The sequence below is a fragment of the Canis aureus genome, chromosome 18, assembly GCF_053574225.1.
Source record: "Canis aureus isolate CA01 chromosome 18, VMU_Caureus_v.1.0, whole genome shotgun sequence".
NCBI lineage: Eukaryota > Metazoa > Chordata > Mammalia > Carnivora > Canidae > Canis > Canis aureus.
Window position 1 is genome coordinate 12,509,633 of NC_135628.1, and position 14,735 is coordinate 12,524,367.

Below are 14,735 nucleotides of genomic sequence, written 5' to 3' on the forward strand. Positions count from 1 at the left end.
GACCTGAGTGGTTTGGCTCTCCTTGCCTTTTTTTTCTGCCCTGGACAGAGAATCCTTGACACAATGAAGGCAAACATTTGAAGATCATGAACTTCATTTACCTTTCTAGAAGATCACTTTTGCGTAATGATCATAGCTAACAATCACATGTTGCTACATATGCACTACACACTGCTGGAAAAGATTGAAGTGTGGTAGCTTGTTCTGTTTCCCCCAGAAATCCTAAGTAAGGTATCACCACCACCACTGGCATTTTTAAGAAGGAAACTGAGGCACAGCATGCATCAGTAACTTGCCCACTTTGAGTTGCAGCGGAAACTTGTATCTGATTCCAGACACCACCCACATAATGGTGTCTTTCTCTTGCACCCCATCCTCTCTGATCTCTAGTAGCTTGGGATCACGGTCTTCTCCTGAGAGCCTCACAGCCTCTGAAGTGATGCAGAAGGCCCAACCAAGGTCATCCCAGAGGCTGGGCTGAGAGCACTGGCCAGAAGGGAAGTTACGAAGCTGTTTTAAAAGAAATAGGAGACTGTTTTCTATTATTTTTGCTGAAAATAGTTGATAAGTTTCATTCTAAACATTCTATGAGACTTTGTAGTGTAACAATTGTGGCATGTAGGAGTCTAGAGACTCGAAATAGAACAACCAACTTTATTTTTTTTAAGTCTCAAGTGCATGAAATCTGTGAGATGGCATACATGGGCAGAAATCCCGATGGGCCTCATTCAGTGTACTTGAAGAGAGTACTTATTTTGACAGTTAACATTTATTATGGTGATAATTTACGGTAGAGGTGAGTTTCTGTAAGACTCTGAGTGTCTGTTAAGTGTTGTTTTGAGAGCATTAGAAACCAGGATATTGTCTTGTGAGGAACAAGGGTCAAGTTGTTTTAGAAGGATAGTGCTTTTGCCTGAGTGCATCTGATCTCTGTTCTGATTTCTAACCCATGCATTCAAACCTTCCTACAGCCTTCCAAATCACTGCAAGTCTGTGGCCAGCAAATAATCATTATTTTCACAGATATTCTATAGAGCCTATTAATAAGGATATAATGCTGGCCAGTGTAACATAGAAATGAGTACGCTCATTTACATATATATTACATATATATGTAATATTTGTATTGAGGTGTTTGTGTGTGTGTAAGCACTCACCTACACACATACACATACGTACATATGTATATAGACTACTCAGATCCTCTGCAAAGTGCTAGTGGTCTTACTAGAATTATTTCTAATTATTAGATACCCGTGAGTAATAAAAGAAGCACATTGCCCTCTGTTGGCTGAGAAGATTTTCTTTAAGCTACCATCTACTGAATGCTTATATGCTGTACGTTATTAAGTGCATTACAAGCAGCCCTGTGTTAAATAAGAATCATTATTCAGTTTTTCAGCCAAGCACACAGAGGCTCAGGGGGATTAGTTAATGGCCCCATATGACACAGCTCACCAGAGTGAGAGTCAGTATGAGTCCAGGTCTGTCGCACTGAGGCCCTAGCTTACTTTGCAAAGCTCACCTACTTTCTTCCCACTGACTCACATTTTTGAGGAAGTTTCCTATGGCCCAGCTGCTTATCCCAGTGATCTTTTACAGATCCGTTGCATTCACTTTTCTGAAGCTTTCTCACCTCTGTGTCTGTCCTCCTGCTCAGCTCTTGGTCCCATCTCCATTAATCCTCTTTGTGTTTTCCAGCTTTGGAGACATGCTGTCCTTCACCCTGACGGCCTTTGTTGAACTGATGGACCATGGGATAGTGTCCTGGGACACGTTTTCAGTGGCATTTATTAAGAAGGTAATGTAGCTTGTGATTTTTGAGATTCAAATTCCTTTCTTAGATATTTTGCTCTGCTTTGAGGATATTGCTTGGTGGTTTCCTTTCTTCTTTGTGTAACAGTTGGTGTGCCTGTTGAGAGTATTATGAATGTAGGGGTCTGGGCACTTAAATTCTGTGTGCAGATGACCTCGTCTCCCCACCAGGATCATAACGGCTTGTTCACGAGAACCTTCACTCAAGGGAAATCAAGGCGTCACGTTGTCAACACCACAGTAGTGGTCCCTGCTGTGTCCCTGTCCGGGACTCAGTTGTTCTCAAGACCTAAGTAGAGTTCCTTTTTAAACTTTCTGCCCTCAATCAGCTATTCAGGGAACAAAAAGAGGCAGAGTATAACTAATTTCCTACATGCTCGGGTTTAAAGCAGGGACGTAAGAGAAGGAGGTGTGCTTGGGTCCATGCTTCTTAGGTGGAGCCTGCTTGCTTGTTATCATGGGGCAATAAATGTCTCTGGGATCGATTGCTCCCTCTTTAGGAGGAAGCTAATAAAGGGGTGGGAAAGATGGACTTGGTGTGGGAAGAGAGGGAAGAAGAGCTCCCACCATTCCCCACAGGTGAGTTGTGTAAAGACACATTTGCAAACCTACAATTCTGTTTCCTGTCATGTAACAACAAATAAATAGTCCTGCCTTTGTAACTGTTAAATATGACATTAAATAATGGATTATTTTTGCTATTTATTAATTTGTTAATTGATTTTCCCTCTCTTTGTAATTGTGAAATGGTTTCTAAGAATATTGGCATTTTTCTTCCTGTTGGATTGGGAGTGAAGAGATGTTTGGAATTCATACATTTCTAAGTATAGATTTCTGGGAAGGGTTATGTGAAATAAAGACTTTCCAAGAATCTGTGCAAAAGCTGGAAAGTCAAAGCAAAATCCAGAAGAATCACTTGATCAACATTCTATGTTGAAATCATGATAGGCTTTTGGAAAGTTGCACAAAGTAGTATAGAATATTCCCATATACCTTCATCTAGTTTCCCCTAGGTTAACATTTTGCATAATGATGGTACAATTCCCAAACTAAGGAATTAACAGTGGTGCAATACTATTACCATTATTTGATTTCACCAGTTTTTAATGTCCTTTGTCTGGTTAAGGATCCAATTTGGGATCCCACATTGCATATAGTTGTCTTCCAATCTGACAGTTCCTTGTTTTTTCCTGAATTTTCATGACTTTTGTTGAGTACTGGTCAGTTATTTTGTAGAAATCCAAATCAATTTGGATTTGTTTGATATTTGATGGTTTAAATAAGGTGATGCATTTTTAAAAGATTTTATTTATTTATTCATGAGAGACATAGAAAGGGAGAGAGAGAGAGAGAGAGAGAGAGAGAGAGGGGGGGGGGGGTAGAGGTAGAAGCAGGCTCCATGCAGGAAACCTGATGTGGGACTTGATCGCGGAACTTCAGGATCATGCCCTGAGCCAAAAGCAGACACTGAGCCACCCAGGTGTCCCAAGGTGATGCATTTTTGGCAAGAATACCAGAGAAATAATACTGTGTCCTTGTCAGCTCATTGTATTAGGGTCCATGCTGTCTATATGTGTTAGTAATGGCGGTGTTGACCTTGATTATGTGGTTGAGGTGGTATCTGTTGGGTCCCCTCACTGTGAAGTTACTCCTTCTCCTTTTGAAGTTAATCAGTATCTTGAGGGGGAAACAATCTTGAATTGAAGGGCACAGGAGAGCCCCTGTGGTTGAATGAGGGTGTTGGGAATGGAAGCCCCACAGATTGCATGATGTTGCATGTTTATTTCAGACAAAGAGCTGATTGGGAACTCAGGGCCTTCTCAACAGACCTCTGAATTTTCTTTCCTTATATAAGGGCATAAAGCCAAAGGAGATGATTAATGGGAACCACTAGAAAAGGAAGCCTCTTTTTGCCTGTATTATTCAGTGATACAAATTGCTAAAGAGTAAAGAAACAACTGTAGATGAGAAAGCCAGAGAAATTTAAACCGTAAATTATAAATGCAAAGAACAAATTGCTGTGTTTTGTCTTTCTAGGATAAAAGATCTAGAGAAGTAAGTTCAAATTGGAAATTGAGTTTTGTGGATTTTTCATACTTAACAAATATTTTATCCCATTCTGGATTTACGGCAGGCCTTTCTTTGCTACATTCAAATTGCCTTGCCTGTCTGTTGTTAGAGACTCTTTGGCTCTAAAAATAATGCTGTCCTGAATGCAAATTCCTTGAAGTTGTGTTGTGCTTTCATCCACAGTATCTCTTGTGATCTCACAGCAATCCTTTCCAGAATAGAATAGGCCGTCTCGCTATTCCTGGTCAGGAGGCAAGGATGCAGTCAATGGCTTGGGGAGGTTAAGTGATGTCACAGGGAGTGAAGTGTTATCAGTCCCATGGTTAAGGGCTTCTTCCCCCATGTCATGCACTTGTGCTTTCAAGTGGTGGAAAAAATAGCTCCTGAAGACTTGGTGAACTGGCATCGCCTCTGTTCAGCCCTCCCTGACCTCACTGGTATGGAGTTAAGTGATTTCTTCTCCTCTCCATTCTCCTTGGATCTCTTCTTTGCCCTTGTGCTAACACTCACCACATTCTGTGAATTCTTTTTTCTTTTTACTGGCTCCCAGTAGACCATGAGTCCTAGGAGGCTGGCATCACAGCTTTCTGCATGACTTTATCTTTGGGACCTGGCACAGAGTAAGACATTAATATGTTTCTGTGAAGTGAATGAATGAAATTTGTTTTGGAAGCATTTTTTTTTAAGCCCTAGAACTTGAAGAAGAGAAGGAATATAATGACATTGCATTTAAATATATTTCAAGTCAAATTGCAGTCATGAATGGAAAGGAAGAATGTCAATAATTTAATACCTAACTACTTAAGAAACTGGTTCTCACTCACTAAAATTAAATAAAAAAAGCATCTAAGGAAGCAAGGACTAGCAGTCTTGGCAGTTTAAAGAGAAAACGAAATATTTTCTCAAAAAGCAATACATTTAACAAATCTCATGTTCTCAATCCTGGTCACATTCTCTTTCTCTTGCATTGCTACTTAGACCTCAGTCCCTTTGTGTGAATCTGAAAAATGGTCATCAGAAAATGACTTTATAATTGATAGTTTTTGTAAGGTTAACTTTTTTTATTCATTAGCTGGATCAAATTCAGCACTTTGACAACCCAGGAATTGTATGCAGGCAACTGTCTTTTAAATGGAGCTTTATCTCGACAAAACTCAACTAGGAAATACACTGACAAAAGATGCTTATCTCTGTGGTCCAGACTTGGCTTCCTATTAATGCCAAATTCATACCACTTTGGAGAAATATATTTTTCCCTGCCAGCCCCTGTCTTCTTCTTTATTGTTTTCTTATGTGGGGATCTAAATTCTAGTTTGCAGACTTTGTCTGCAATAAGTAAGGTCATTCCATAAACATTTGAAACATGGAATCCCTTGATGCCAATATATAATGTTGCTTTTTAAAGATTGCTACTTAGGGAGAAGGTAGGAAAGTATGGAGAAGAAAGAAAAGAAAACCAAAACAAAATAAAACAAAAAAACCATAGAACTTCCTGTATTGCGATTTGGTTTTCCCCTAGCCAAATATAACACCAGTGCCTTTTCTTGGAAGGAGTGTTTCATACAAATGCTCTTACACCCTTGGCTCTGCAGGAGGGCCTGGTTCGCTCTATGGTGTTCTCGGTGCCTGGACAAACATCCAGCCAGTTCTGTTTAGATACCCAGTAATTTTTACCTCTTAAAAACTTGAGAGATTTATGGGCCTGTGCCCAGATAATTTAAAATATGGCAATGGAGCTGCATGCTCTCTCTATGGTTCTTTTTAGTTTGCACGGGAGAATTTTAAGATCTCATTCTAAGTTATTCTAGGAGGTGTTTATGTGATTTTAATAGGTTATGTCATTGATTCATGCACTGTGATGCTCTTGGCTTCTTAGAAGCCATGCAGTTACTCTTCTGTATTATTTAGGTAACATTTTTAAGTGAATGGAAACATGTGGAAGTAGTATATACACTTATGCTGACTCTTCCTACCTCTTCTTTCTTGTGGCACAGTCTTACTTTCATGCAGCTGTGCGTTGGCTCATAAGGGCTGGCTCACCTGTGTCGGCCAAAAGTGTAGTTACGGAGCTGGGGATAATCTAAAGGCAAAGAAAGTCATTATTGATTATTTTTGTTGGGGGAGGGTATGGGAAGACAAGAGAAATTAAAATTTAACCAGAAAATCTTTAATGCTCTGTAACTATACTAAGACCCGTAGTTTTAAAAATAGAGAACATAACATTTGTATTTTGATGAATTTGTATGTGCACTAATGAGGAGCCTGTCCACAGACATTAGGTTCACTCAGCACTGATGCCTTGGTTATTAGAACTCCTTAGATGAAAATATTGGGTCATTTAAATGTCTGGTTAAAACAACTGACACATAAAGACAAAAGATAGAAATTAGTTTAAAAACACCACTAGTATCATCCACAGACTTGTATGTAGGTCTCTAATGTTTTGCATGCCTGCTCTCTGCTCGGCAGTACTCAGCTAAGCATGCTACAACAAACTGCTCCTTCTGTAGCCTGCATCAGGATTGCTCAAATGACAGTTTCTATACATCACAAAAGAAGTGAAATAATAGAAAAGATTAATATTAAAAAATATTTTGATGAAAGCAAGAGATTAATCGTATGGGAGAGAAATATATATAAATAACCAATGGAAATGGAATATGTATGTGGAATTCAAATATGAATGAATTAAAATAAAGACCACGAACTATTTTACGAACATTGAGCAAGCAAGCCCCTTCGGAGCATGATCACCAGTAATTTGTAGAGAACTTTGAAACCCATTATGAGAAGGTGTACTTTGTATCAGCAAACACTGAGAGTTCTGGTTGGATATTTAGAGAAAGGAAATATTATCAAAAGGATATGTATGGAAGGAAAGGATAAAATTGTATCGGAAGGGAATCTCGAACAGAGAGGAAAGTAATGAAGATGCTTAGGAATCCAGGAATGAGTTGGATCCTGGGCCAATGTTGTACATGTATACCTGAATGCGTATCAAAGGGGAGACATCACAAATGTGTTCACAGGGATAGAGCACAGGAGACTGGGACTCTGAATCACTAATGATTATGACAAATTTAGAAGAAGGTGATCACTGAGGGAGGAGGATTAAGAAGACAATGAATGGGGCGCCTAGGTGGCTCAGTGGTTGAGCATCTGCCTTTGGCTCAGGCTATGATCCCGAGATCCTGGGATCAAGTCCTGCATCAGACTCCCTATGGGGAATCTGCTTCTCCCTCTATGTCTCGGCCTGTCTCTGTGTCTCTCATGAACACATAAAATCTTAAAAAAAAAAAAAAAAAAAAGACAGTGAGATTGGTTTTCACACCATTTAATTTTAGGCTTTGTTGGATATCTAAATGGAGCTATACTTTTAGATGCCAAGAATAAGCAATTAACATACTTTATAGTAAATGGCTTTTTATCTCTGTCTTTGCTGGGCTATAAAGTCCGTAAAGGTCAAAATCCTGTGGATTTTGCTTATTTCTCTATTTCTAGATCCTAGGACAGTGTAAGCCTGTTTGGTGGTACCCAATCCATATGTATGACTTGGATGAGTGAGAAGAGAGTGCAAAGGCTGAAGAGTAGGGGAGGGAGTCTTGACAGTAGGCTCTCAGGTGGGAGATTCTCCATGAAGCCTTTGAGGTACATCCAAATTGACTAAATGGGGCAGCCCCAGTGGCCCGGCGCTAAACCGCCGCCTTCGGCCTGGGGTGTGATCCTGGAGATCCCGGATTGAGTCCCACGTCAGGTTCCCTGCACGGAGCCTGCTTCTCCCTCCACCTTTCTCTCTCTCTCTCTCTGTCATGAATAAAAAACAAAACCCAAATTGACTAAATGGGGACAAGAAAAGAAGCATGGCTGGAGGAATTAGTGCCGAGAAAACCGGAAGCATCCTCATCAACAAACTTCTTTGTGATTCTTCAGTTTTTTTAATAAGTGCCAGGAATTGTGCTGGGATAATGGAAAATGGTTGAGGTGATGTCAAGGAGGAAGCTGAGGAGTTGGCATTCTGTTTAGAAGAGGTCTAAGGGATGTGTTAAATCATGAGCTCAGGGTGAGGGTAATTGGATTTTTGTCAGAAAAAGATGGCCTTAGCTTGGTAGATTTGACAAAGGGGAGCAGATTGTGAGCATTAAGGCAAAGGCTTGCCAGGGACAGTAAACACATTGGAGGAGTTTATTAGCCATGAAAGGAGCTCAAGCAGCCTTCTGAGAATCTTAAAATTCTCGTACTCTTCCTGTACTTTATGTTATAAAATAATAGCTTTTTGGAATATAAAATGGTAATATTACTATACTACTTCCTGTCGTGTGTTCCCCACCCCTGAAATCTAGACGTATCTGGGGGCAGAGAGGGTATTGGTATCTGTCCAGCTACCCCTACTTTCACCAGGGAGTCATCAGCCAGAAACAGTGGAGATGGGCACCGCAGTTGCCATGGGCACCTTTGCATTTTCTCTTGTCCAAGGGTGGAGGGGGAGATGAGGAGAAGGGGTCAATGGGATAGCAGAAAGGAAGAAATTAGTGTCGATGGGGGACGAGAGCAAATGTCGATTTGTCATGGAACCAAATTATTTAGCTTTTAAGAAAGCAGTCATTATGTTGATGTAATAACAGCCTTTTCGTGTGAGTTGTCAACAGATAGTAATAACTTTAAATGAGGCCTCTAAAATAAAACCTTTATGGTACCCACGTGTTTGGGTTACTGTGATCCATTATTCTAACCCTTATTTTACTTCCCTCTTACATTGTGATTTATTATGTTTGACGCCTCGGTGATTAATTCCTTGGGGAATACATTTTAGTGCTTAAGCTATTATTTTAACTTTTAGCACTGCTAATTTAAATATTTTCCTGTGTGCTAAATTTGAGATGAGAAGAATTTGTTTTAACCATAAGAAATTGGAGAATGGGGGAAAGAGCATCTCATCGTGGAATAACAAGGAGAATAGCCAGTGACTGAGAAGTTGCCAGTTGAATTGTGTTGACAAGTGTGATTTGTGTGAGTCCCTTAAGAATGTAACAGGGTCATAATACAAACATAAAAATCACACATTGTGTGGGTGAAGGAGTAGCCTGGGAATGGAAGGGGATGGCTATTAGTATATGTTGAAATTACTGCCTCAAAGAAATGCAGGAGTCCTTACAATATATGTGTGGAAACCATCTGCCTCTGAAAGCTAAAACCCCGAAGAAAAATCCCAGAAAAACCAGACAATAATTCCTTGAAACTGTCTGCTTTTGAGGATTCTTATTAAATTAGAGAAATAAGATATAAATAGTGCTTTGTAGTAATATGAGCAATCATCGCTGACTTGATGTGTTTCTTACTATTCCGCTCTAATTCCAGATACGTTTCTTTCTGTGTCTGGTGTTTCTTAAGCCAGCTCCTGATTTACTTGATTAGCTCCCTTCTATGCTTCTATGCTCTGTTTACCACGAGTGGTCAATTGTGTCCTCCTTGGATTTTCAGATAGCAAGCTTTGTCAACAAGTCAGCCATGGACATCTCAATCCTGCAGCGGTCCTTGGCCATTTTGGAGTCAATGGTGCTCAATAGCCACGACCTCTACCAGAAGGTGGCTCAGGAGATCACTATCGGCCAACTTATCCCACATCTTCAAGGGTAAGCATGCTGTCACCACCCATGTGGAAAGGGGGAATGGTTCTGGTAGACAACCACCACAAAGCCCTGGGAAAGGTTTTTGGTTGGTTCAATTAAAAATGCAGAAAAGGAATCCTGATTTGGCATCAAGCCACACCATGTCCCATCCCCATCCCCACCACACTAAAATGGCTCAGCAACAGGCCTCTGGGGATTGGGGGGGGGGTCCCATACCTGTTCTTGGCACCCTTCTGTCCCCAGTGGTTCTTAGTAGGCAATCAATTTTGATGAATGTTGGTAGATACCGCTAGAGTTTTATGTTTAACGTCATAGGACAATTTGCTGTCTTAAGTTCTCAACAGCATCTTTCCTTTGTCATTAAAAATAGCACTTTCAGTGTCATAATGAGTCTTTTCATAGATAATTAGGAATTTTTAAAGGTAGGCTTCTTTCTTAGGCTCAAGGTGATTACGGCGACCTTCTTTTGTCTTTTATAAGGTGTGTGTTTTATCTCCAGAGGCTTGAGCTATAAGGCAAGGCCCTTAGCAGCCTGCAAGCTTTGGGGCTCTCTCTCTTGTCTCCACTCAGGTAATTAGTAAGAATGTCCCTGAGAAGAACACCACTGTACAGTGCTATTTTATAAATTAAAATATGTGGAGGTGCAGGTGGCACCAAACCCCCTGAGGTGGCTTAGTCAGTGAGTTTATTGAAAGGATCCTGGGGGACTTTATAGAAACCAGGAATGACTTAAGTAGCTAAGCCTTGAGAAGGACAGAAACTACGGCTTCCTTGGAGTGGGCACAACAGGCTTTTTCTCAAGTGTACTGATTGGCACTAATGTGACTTGGTTCCCAGCATCTGCCACCCTGCTCTCTCAGGTCCCATTTGAAAATTCTCAAGAGGAAATATAATTGGCCTGTTTGGGTGGGGGATGTGGGCCGGGGATGTGAGGGTATATTCAGTAGTTCTCAATATACCCAAAATGTTAACTGTTGTGTGTATTATGTCTACCAAAGTGCATTAGATGTTTCCTTCATGTGGGAGGGGACATGGTGACCACAATGTAAAATTTTAAATCATACAAGCTGTGGACTCTGGCCTCAGGGAGAATGAGCACATGCTCTTTTGTGTGAAACCTCTCTAGAAATAATTTTCGCATTTCTCTGAATGTGAAATGTATTAATTCTACAGTCTGTGTCTTTTCTCTGAATCTCAAGGGCATACTTGGCATTCACAGTGTGCTTTGCCAAAGCAGAGAGTTTCTTATTTGGCAAGTGTCGCGCTGAGGATTTTATATACATTAACTCATTTTATCCTAAAAGCAACACCGTATATTAGTGTGCTCTTACCCGGTGTTACAGATCAAGAAACTGTTTTGGGGACACCCTGTGAACTCGTGCAAGGCCAGCCAGCCAGCCTGCGGTGTACTAGGCTTTGGATTTCATCCTGTCAAAGCCCGTGTTCCACACTTTGCCTCTCCCTAAATTATTTCTGAATGCAGCTCACTAGCTGTTTTGTTTATGCCTGGGGTCCTTCCTATTTACTGTTTACCACACGCTTCTATAGAATTTTTTTCTTCCTTTGGAATTTCTAATTTCATTTCAGCAAGTTTATAAATTTTGAAAACAAAAACCTATTCTTTTTTGTTATTAAAAAGTTTCTATTTGGAAATAGGTTTTTAGACTATGTCCAATCATTGCCATGGAGGCAAAGCAGTTTCCTATGTAATAAGTCCAGGAGTATAGGGATACCCAGTTCTAGTCCCAGATAATACTTCATGCATCAGACAGAAAATCACATTCACCCTGCCCCCCTCCCCCCATGTACAACCCCCTGGGTTCATGTTTTTAAGCCTAGCAGAGGAGAAGAGGAGAGAGCTCACTGACCACCTATACTTTCTGGGTGATCTCCACTAAGCAGTACATTGTCCAGCCAGTAATAGTAATTGTCTATCCCCGCCCCCCCATCCTCACCCTCCCACTGTATCTCCTTTCTCATGATGGTTGAAATATATTCTCACTCACTTGCCAACTGCATTTTCTAGGCCATGCCTTTCTCTCTCATCTTTTTTAGGGGGAGATCATGACCCTTATCATGGTCTAATTCAGAGATAAACTATTCTTTTTTTAAAAAAAGATTTTATTTATTTATTCATTCATGAGAAACAGAGAGAGAGAGAGAGAGAAAGAGGCAAAGATACAGGTAGAAGGAGAAGCAGGCTTCCTATGGGGAGCCTGATGCAGGCCTCTATCCTAGGACCCCAGCATCCTAACCTGAGCCAAAGGTTCAGGGCTCAACCACTGAGCCACTCAGGCACCCCACCTATTCTAACTTTCTGTATTATTTCATATGTCTTTACAGGACAGATCAAGAAATCCAAACCTATACCATTGCAGTGATTAATGCACTTTTCCTGAAGGCCCCTGATGAGAGAAGGCAGGTAAGTTGCATTTCTTTTGTTTGAAGACTGTACTCAGGGCTGGCAACTTTCAGGGCAGTGAGTGCCCTCTTGTTCCCATCCTGGGCACTCCTTGGGCATCCCCGCTGCTCTGCAGCTTAGCTGGCCAGCCTGGGATCATTCACAGATCTGGTGGGAACTAGGTAGAGATGCGCAAGCCCTTGTCTCAGGAAGAATGCTAGGAATGTTCCAGAGGCAGAGTCCTTTCATCAATGAAACCCAGCGTAGAAGCTAAAAACATAAAAAGATGAAAGCATTGCTCCTGTGGTAGAAGCAGAGGTAGGAGCCCTGAGAGCTTCTGTGATGCCATTGAATGCTCCCTAGGGCAAGGGAGGTGTTGCCCCTATTTTCCTGATGAAGACATTGAGACCCCGAGAGGTGTCTCGCTTCGCACATGGAAGTTTAGATGGAAAGGATAGGAGGAGAACACACAGTTTGCTGCTACTGGTTGAGATAACTGCTTATATGTCAGGGGGGCTCTTTGCTGTGACATTTCTGATGTCCATGTGTGCATGTGGCCGGGGGCGGGGGGGCGGGGTTGAAGAGCAACACATTTCCCTTCCTCTGCTCAAACAAGAGAAGGAAACCCCTTAGATGTGAAACCCATCCTTTGTGGATCTTTGGTTCTTCTGCGTTGAGGTAAAGATCATTGTAGAGGGAGGTGTGGAAGGAGTTGATTCTTGTGTGTCTTGGAACATAGCTTGCACCTCACAATCTATTCATGTTGTTTTTTTTTCTGTCAAGATAACATATACTGTGTTATCTTGGTCACACAATTCACCTCATCTAAAAACCGGGTGGAAATAAAAGATCTTTCAACCAATAATGTACCGGGAGCTCAGTGACAGTTACCACTACATTGTTTTAGAAGAATTTAGAAGCTACCATGCTACTGAACACTGTGTCAAGAATTTAATTTTTTTTTTCATTTTAATTTTTTTGTTGCCAAGGATTTTAAACCTCAGTGACTAAATGTGAGGGTTTCTGGTTTGTTTTTCATTTAGAATTGTTTGCTCATTCCTTGGGCTATGTTTGCACGGGGAGGGGAGTGACTTTGTTTTTTCCTGTGCTTTTGGTTTGGTCTTGGCTGGAGCTAGGAATTGCCTGCTCTCCTTAAGGCCTTATCTTCCAGGCTGGATTTTTAAGAGTGGCTTTGTAGGTGGATTCCTAGGTGGGGCTCCTCTTTTAATATCCAAATCTAAATGCTGAGCTCATGATGACTTCCAGCAGCTCAGCGAATTGCCTGGCAGCTCTCACATGTGCACTCCTGACATAGTCCTGGAGAAGCTTGATCCTCCTACGGGCCAGACCAAGGACACCTGGCCAAATAGGTAGCTGAGAGTAGGGCAAAAAGCCATCCGGTCTGACCTCATGGGCTTTTTCTTTTTTCCTGTGGAGGAAGAGTTTGGATTAGGGCAAGCAAAAACTCATGCCCACTCTTACTGCTATGATTTGGATCCCTGGATCTAGACATGCATACACTTTGCATCTTCCTTTTACACCAAGAACTACTGTTAATCTGCTGAATTGGAATCGTGTGACCATGGAGAAATAGGGACTCAGGTGCCAACCTGTACTGACTCTAGAATAATCATAACCATGAAAATATAATGGCATGCCAATATAACATTAGGTTCAGTTTCTGTGAATCAAATTTTGTTTTTTGAAAATTAGTATTTGAGATAACACAGATTGGCAATAATTGCCAATAATTGTGATTTTAAAAAAATCACAAAGGATAGTCTATTAACATTGCATAATTTAAGAAAATAATCCAACTAAGATAGCATGTATATAATAATACAGAATATCCAGAGTCTGACTAATTTAGTCTTCAAAATAAAAAATAGCGACAACAAAGAAAATTAGCTTGGACTTTATAAACTGTGCTGAATTAAAGATGAGTCAGTGACTATTGTTTGTCAAGAAAAGGGATATTTTGATTTTTAATTTAAAAAATATTTTTCAGTGAATTAAGGAAAGAGTTGGTTCTAAAAAAAACTAGTTTCAAGTTCATAATGAAGAAAAGTTTGATGTTATTTTCTGAAGGTTAGTGGAGCCTGTAAAGCAGAAGACCATACTAATTGGGGGTGTCATCTGGGTTATATTCTGTATTGTTATAGGCTTTTCTTGAGAAAAATTAAACATTCTGAATTTGGGAGGTCGGTAGGAAAATTTACCAAAGCCTGCCATCAATGATATTCTGAGAGCTTGCCACTTGCCAGGCTCAGGGTTCAGTGCTTTGTGTCCTATGTCACTTTATTCTGTTAGTAGAAAGCCTTACTCTTGCCTTCTTACAAATGAGGAAATTGAGACTCACAGGGAGTAAGGGATTTGATCAGATTGCTGAGCAGATAAGAGTCCCACGTAGGCCTTGCTCTTCTCTGCAGAGCATCCCATTGTCAAGGAGGCTTCACCCACCGAATTCTCTGATTTGCGGAGTGAAGAACTCCCTGGAGCCTGAAAGAGACACCAAGCCCATTTTCTCACTCCAATTAGATTAAAACATAATCTAAACATTTGTTTATTAGATTTACAGGAACGGCTTTGTTTGTTTTTTTAAAGCCTTAGGATATTGGGTAAATTACACTTCCGCGCAAAAACTTTATTTATTTCAACTTCTCTTCCCGACTTTGGGCCAAGCCCATTGGTAGGACTCCATTATCTGGGTTTTCTTTATTTTTCAAAATGTATAAAATGAATTTGATGGATTTTAAACACTGATATCCACTTTTACTGAAGAAAAATACTACCAGAGTCAGATCTTTTTACTTGGCAGACAA

At 40.6% G+C, this 14,735-nt stretch overlaps 1 protein-coding gene across 5 annotated transcripts in view; it reads left to right on the forward strand.

Annotated features, from left to right (window-relative positions):
- ELMO1 (engulfment and cell motility 1) overlaps positions 1–14,735 on the forward strand; it is a 525,893-nt gene that overhangs the window by 184,847 nt on the left and 326,311 nt on the right. For all 5 annotated transcript variants that reach the window (XM_077856191.1, XM_077856193.1, XM_077856195.1 and 2 more), the window contains 3 exons: positions 1,702–1,801; positions 9,364–9,515; positions 11,856–11,934. In XM_077856191.1, coding sequence (XP_077712317.1) covers positions 1,702–1,801; positions 9,364–9,515; positions 11,856–11,934 — 331 coding nt within the window. The remainder of the gene's footprint in view (positions 1–1,701; positions 1,802–9,363; positions 9,516–11,855; positions 11,935–14,735) is intronic.